This window comes from Enhydra lutris, unplaced genomic scaffold (genome assembly GCF_002288905.1).
Source record: "Enhydra lutris kenyoni isolate GAN:26980312 unplaced genomic scaffold, ASM228890v2 scaffoldscaffold68, whole genome shotgun sequence".
NCBI lineage: Eukaryota > Metazoa > Chordata > Mammalia > Carnivora > Mustelidae > Enhydra > Enhydra lutris.
In genome coordinates this window covers 6,979,026-6,984,674 of record NW_019154152.1, presented here as the reverse complement: position 1 = coordinate 6,984,674, position 5,649 = coordinate 6,979,026, and the positions used below count along the sequence as shown (strand labels likewise).

The window sequence follows — 5,649 nt, the reverse complement described above, 5'->3', positions numbered from 1 at the left end:
ACTTCTTAGAAAAGATAAAAAACCTCTGGTGAGACTGGTTACAAAACAGAAAGCAAAACAGAACACAGCTATACATAAAATAAAATTTCAAATTAAAGAAAAATTAGTAACTTAGAAAAGTGTATCCTTCAAAAACCAAGTCACGAACAAAGTTTTAAAAATCTGAATAGATTCAAAACTAGAAGAAACTTAGGCAAAAATCTTCCCAGCTCAATAAGGGAATGAAGATTTTAGGCCAATGCCCTTTATGCTGAGAACTGTAAAATTTCTAAGTGTGAGCAAACAAAAATTTATTTAAAAATAAATACATTCTGACCAGGTAGGCTTACCTTAGAAGTATAATGATAATAAAATCTGTTAGTGCAACTCATTTCATGAATTGATGTGATGCATTTAACTTACATTCATGCACATTAAAATAATCTTAAAACCTTCCAAATATATGCATTTAAAGTCAGAAATATCATAAAAATTCCTGCTTTCACTACCTCTTTCAACATTATGTAGCTGTTGCAGTAAACCAATGGAACACATATACACATGTATATGTACACATATTACATACACGAATACTTCTCATGACTATTCAGTTAACTTTTCACATAGCAGCCTTTGAAAAGCTAATTTGTTATTTTAAAAAGCCCCCAAATACACTACAGGTTTTTTTAGAAAGTAGTTTTAGAAGTCAGAATCTCAGGCAAAGCTATGTTCACCAAGTTACTCTTCACACTTAGTTCCATTCAGAGAATACTGTAAGGAGCAAATCTGAATTGTGTCATTTGTGTAAACCCAAAATGTTGTTTCCCTGAGATGTACTTCCTCTTCGGAGAGGAAGAGGCAAGGGCTTTAGCTTGTTCTGCTTGCTCAGGGGTGAGGAATGTCCCGGAGCTCTGTCCCCTTATTTTCCCTAAAGGTGACTTTCCGTGCAGTATCTTTATATTAAAGGGCAGTACTACATAAAACTATGAGGCCTTTGAAGGCTGGCAAACTGAAGAAAATGGCGCAGAACAGGAAAATGGTGCATCCAAAGAACGACTCCCTCTTTTTCCTAGTCCAGCAACCAACTCCCCCCACCCCCCGCCCCAACCAAGTCTTCTCTTCCCCACTGATAAGTACAAAATTCTGAATACATTTTACGTATGAACAGCGTTTTTAAACTTTAAAGTTATTTCATTTTTCAGTGGATTTTTTTTTCCTGTTTGAAAATTGTTTAGGTTACTTGAATCAGAATGCACTATAATTTTTCTCATTAAGACTAATGGAATTAAAAAAAAAATTTTTTTTTTTCATTTCGCAACTGACCTTTTAGGAGTGAATTAAAAGACAGTAAGCCAGGGACAGGTCAAGAAGCCCAAGTTGAAAGACTTTCCCCGAAGGTGCCCCCCCCCCCCCGGGACCACCAGCCAATCACCACTAGAAAGAGCCCCGCCAGGTTGCGCACCCAGACCCAAAGGCACACACCCCTGCGTTCCGATTGCGCAGCGGGGCCGCCAACCGCGGTTCTGGGGCTCCGCGACGACGCGCTGCCTGACCGGTAGGAGACGCCGTCGACGAGCGACGGGTGCCGTCCAGGCCACGCCGGGTGCCGTCCCCTCGCCTCTCCCCACCCCCGCCACCGATCCCTCAACCGGCGGACATGGTTGAGGCAGATCGCCCCGGGAAGCTTTTCATTGGGGGACTCAACCCCGAAACCGATGAAAAAGGCCTAGAGGCCGCGTTTGGCAAGTATGGGCGCATCAGCGAGGTTCTCTTGATGAAAGATCGAGAAACCAGCAAGTCCAGGGGCTTCGCGTTCGTCACCTTCGAAAGCCCCGCGGACGCCAAGGCCGCCGTCAGAGACATGAACGGCAAGTCCCTGGATGGTAAGGCCATCAAGGTGGCCCAGGCCACCAAGCCGGCGTTTGAGAGCGGGCGACGGGGCGCGCCGCCGCCGTCCCGCAGCCGCGGTCGCCCGAGGGGCCTGCGCGGGACCCGCGGGGGCGGCGGAGGCCCGCGGCGACCCCCGTCCCGGGGCGGGCCGGCGGACGACGGCAGCTACGCGGGGGATTTCGATCCGCGGCCCTCCAGGGCCCCGCTGCCCATGAAGCGCGGCCCGCCACCGCGCAGGGCCGGGCCGCCCCCCAAGAGGGCTGCACCGTCGGGCCCGGCTTGCAGCGGTGGCGGCGGAATGCGCGGGCGGGCTACGGCCGCGCGGGGACGAGACGGCTATGCGGGCCCGCCGCGCCGAGAACCGCCGCCTCTGCGCCGCGACCCCTACCTGGGCCCCCGGGAGGAGGGCTACTCGCCCAGAGACGGCTACTCGAGCCGAGACTACCCCCGCGAGTTTGCTCCCTCGCCCCGAGAGTACACCTACCGCGATTACGGCCACGCCAGTGCCCGGGACGACTGCCCGTCGAGAGGCTACGGCGACCGAGACAGCTATGGGGGGCGCGACCGTGACTACGCGGACCACCCGAGTGGAGGCTCCTACCGAGACCCCTTCGAGAGCTACGGAGACCCGCGCGGTGCCGCCACAGCGCGGGGGCCCCCGCCTTCTTACGGCGGAGGAGGCCGCTACGACGAGTACCGCGGCTGCTCGCCTGACGTCTACGGCGGCGGCCGCGACGGTTACGGCGGCGGCCGCAGCGACCGCTACTCGAGGGGCCGCGACCGGGTAGGCAGAGCCGACCGCGGGCTCTCCCCGTCCTTGGAAAGGGGGTGCCCTCCCCCGCGCGATTCTTACAGCCGCTCTGGCCGCAGGATCCCCAGGGGCGGAGGCCGCCTGGGAAGCCGCTCGGAGAGAGGGGGAGGCCGCAGCAGATACTAAGTACCGACAGACTTGGGACCAAAATGCCGTTTTCAACGAAGAGTCTGTGCCCTGGTAAACTACCCAAGGACTAGTACAAGGAAGAGTTGTTTTTATCTTTTAAGAATTTTCTGTTAACCTCCTCTCCATGATTTTTGTGCTTTTGGGAGGAAAAAGTTAAAGCTCGTTTAATTGCGTTTTGGAATTGTTAACGTTTCTTTCAACAAGCTCATGTTAAAAGTGTAAGACTTGAACCTGCGTACTAGTCTTCTTATATTTTCAAGTAAAAATTCTTCTAAAGGCTTCCTCCCTTCTAAATTTTCCTGAAAAATGAGACAAACGGTTCTAAGATCTTTTACAAAAGTCTCAAAAAATGGAAAAACGGATCATTCTGTTAATTCAAACCAATAGATTTTTGGGGGAAGAGTGGGAGGGAATTAGTGTATGCTACTCTTAAGATTTCAGGGTGTATCTTTCAAACCCAGGCTCAGTGTTCCCGATATTTTGAAAGAAAAATGACCAGCAGCAACAACAAAAATTACTTAAATGCTTATTTAAAGGAAGTTCTATACACTCTGTAAGTCTAAAAAAAAAAAAAAAAAAAAAGCAAGTGGACAATACTGGCCATATTTTGGGGTTTTTTGCCTTTACTTTGGGAATCTGCAGGAATTCCTGATCCCTTTGTCCCCAAAATACTGTTCATATGTGTTGAACGAGAATGGAATACCAAATTAAAGATTTGGCCAGCCAACCACAGAGCTGCAAAAATCCCAGAAAAACATCAATTAATAGCATTTATTTTCACCACCAACAAATTACTAAGAAATAAGTAGAAAATACACAAGTAGTCGATTTGGGGATCATATGGCTTCCATTTCTAACTCCAAGCTACTTGCCCTTGGCTCTAGAGCCACCTGCTGGCTCCTGTGGAGAGAAATAGGATTCTGCCCCCAGGGGTGGAGGAATCAAATGTGAGCAACATCAGAGCTCAGAAGCTCAGAGAGTTCCTAAGAGAGCTTGGTATTTCATCATCTGAGGATTTCATCCTGGTATGAGGGACTTGGGTCTGCCTGTTCACAAAAGGCAAGGGGATGGGTTGAGTGTACTGTTAACGTGGGCAGAAGGGCTTGAGCAGACAGAAATCAGAGAGGCTTCCTCCAGAGTGCCTCAGGAGGGATGTAACAACCTCCTCTTTCCACCCCAAGCTCAGGGCAAGAAACACCTTTTCCAGTCAGCACCTGTGGAATTTCCCATTTATTTGAGAGAAAGGTAATTGCACAGTCAAGGAGCTCTGGTAGCCACCAGAGAAAAAGGATGAGGTTAAAATAGTAGGATTCATGTTCTGCATAATAATTGCTGGAGGAAATAGATGAGCATTTGAACAACGAAGTTCTTAAAGAGATCTGAATGTACCACACTCACATACACAACTCTGAAAATATGGTTTTGTGACAAAATAATAAAGTAGGTGAATTACAGCAAAGGCTGCATTGGTGGCCCAGAAGATCAAATGCAGGAAATAGCTTTAAAATAAAGTCCAGAAATCAGTCTGACAAAAATGTGTAACAGCTTTATGGAAAAGCTGTTAATGTTTATTAAAGGACCTGAAAGAAGACTAAATAAATGGGAGGTTTGTATCATGTTGTGGTTGGGAACAGTTTTTATTGTAACTCTTCTCAATCTCACCAAATTAATTTGGAAAATCAATACAACTTCAAAGGAAGTTACAACATGACTTTTCCACACAGCTCTCTTCTCTTTCTCGATAATACCTATTTGTTGGTGTGATCAACGATGGAATACTGAATAAAAGATTTGGTCAACTGGCCACAAAATGAAAAAAAAAAAAAGAAGCTTCAATTCACTACAAACAAATGATTAAGAAACAGGTAAGAAAAAGACACTATTGGGAGATTTAGCTAACAATTCTAAAAGTTATATGGTGGAATAAAGAGCAAGAAGAGCCACAGCAATTCTGAAAAAAACAATTAGAAAAGACTGGCCTTACCAGATACCAAAACTCATTACAAAATTAGAGTAATTTAAGCTGTGTAATATCAACAGACAAGGATAGACAGACCAACAGAGCCAAAACAGTGAGCCTAGAAACTGGCCCACTTGCATATGAAAACATGATATATGACAGGTAGCTTTGAAAGTCACTGATGAAAGGATGGACTTTTTTGTTTGTTTTTGATGGCTGTCTCTTTGCAAAAATATAAAATGAGATTCCCTAACCCAGCATACACAAAAATACATTCTAGATGATTTGAAGATTTAATTCTGAAGAGGAAATTTTTCAAAAACTTAGAAGAAAATAAAGAAGAAATGTATCACACTGGGGTAGAGAACTTTTTAAGACATAAAACACAATCCTAGAAGGAAAATGTTGATAGAATTTTCCACCTTAAGATATTTTTTTATGATAGGATACTTAACAGTGAAATATCAAACCATAGATTGGAAGAATTTATTTGCATTGAAATAAGTTCCAAAAGAATGCTTAGGAACCATCTAGAAAGAAAAACACCAAGAAAAAAAGGGGGCAGCAAAAGGACAGATACCTTTTTGATAGAAGTATAAATTGACATAATCACTGGAAATAATTTTGGCAATGCCTAGTCAAGTTGAAGGGGGTACGTACCTTATGACCCAGAAATTCCACTTCAAGGAGAGGACCTAGAGAAACTTGCACATGTACACAGGAGGTTTGCTCGAGATTGGGCCTTACTGCACTCTTTGAATGTTGAAGTAGAGCCAGTCTGCCTGGAGTGGATCAGTGGTGAGGTTTATTCTTATAATGAAGTTAAATGTAGAAGCCACCGTCAATCAACCAGATTCACATGTAACAACATAGGTAAATA

At 45.5% G+C, this 5,649-nt stretch overlaps 1 protein-coding gene across 1 annotated transcript; it reads left to right on the top strand.

Moving 5' to 3' along the window:
• The first annotated feature begins 1,636 nt into the window (after nt 1-1,636).
• LOC111159240 (RNA binding motif protein, X-linked like 2) lies at nt 1,637-2,806 on the top strand. The gene has a single exon (XM_022521676.1). The coding sequence runs from the start codon at nt 1,637-1,639 to the stop codon at nt 2,804-2,806; it is 1,170 nt and encodes a 389-aa protein (XP_022377384.1).
• Nucleotides 2,807-5,649: the final 2,843 nt, after the last annotated feature.

Bases quoted from the DNA above. Each gene is read 5' to 3' on its own strand.
- LOC111159240 (XM_022521676.1), top strand. From the start codon at position 1,637: ATGGTTGAGGCAGATCGCCCCGGGAAGCTTTTCATTGGGGGACTCAAC.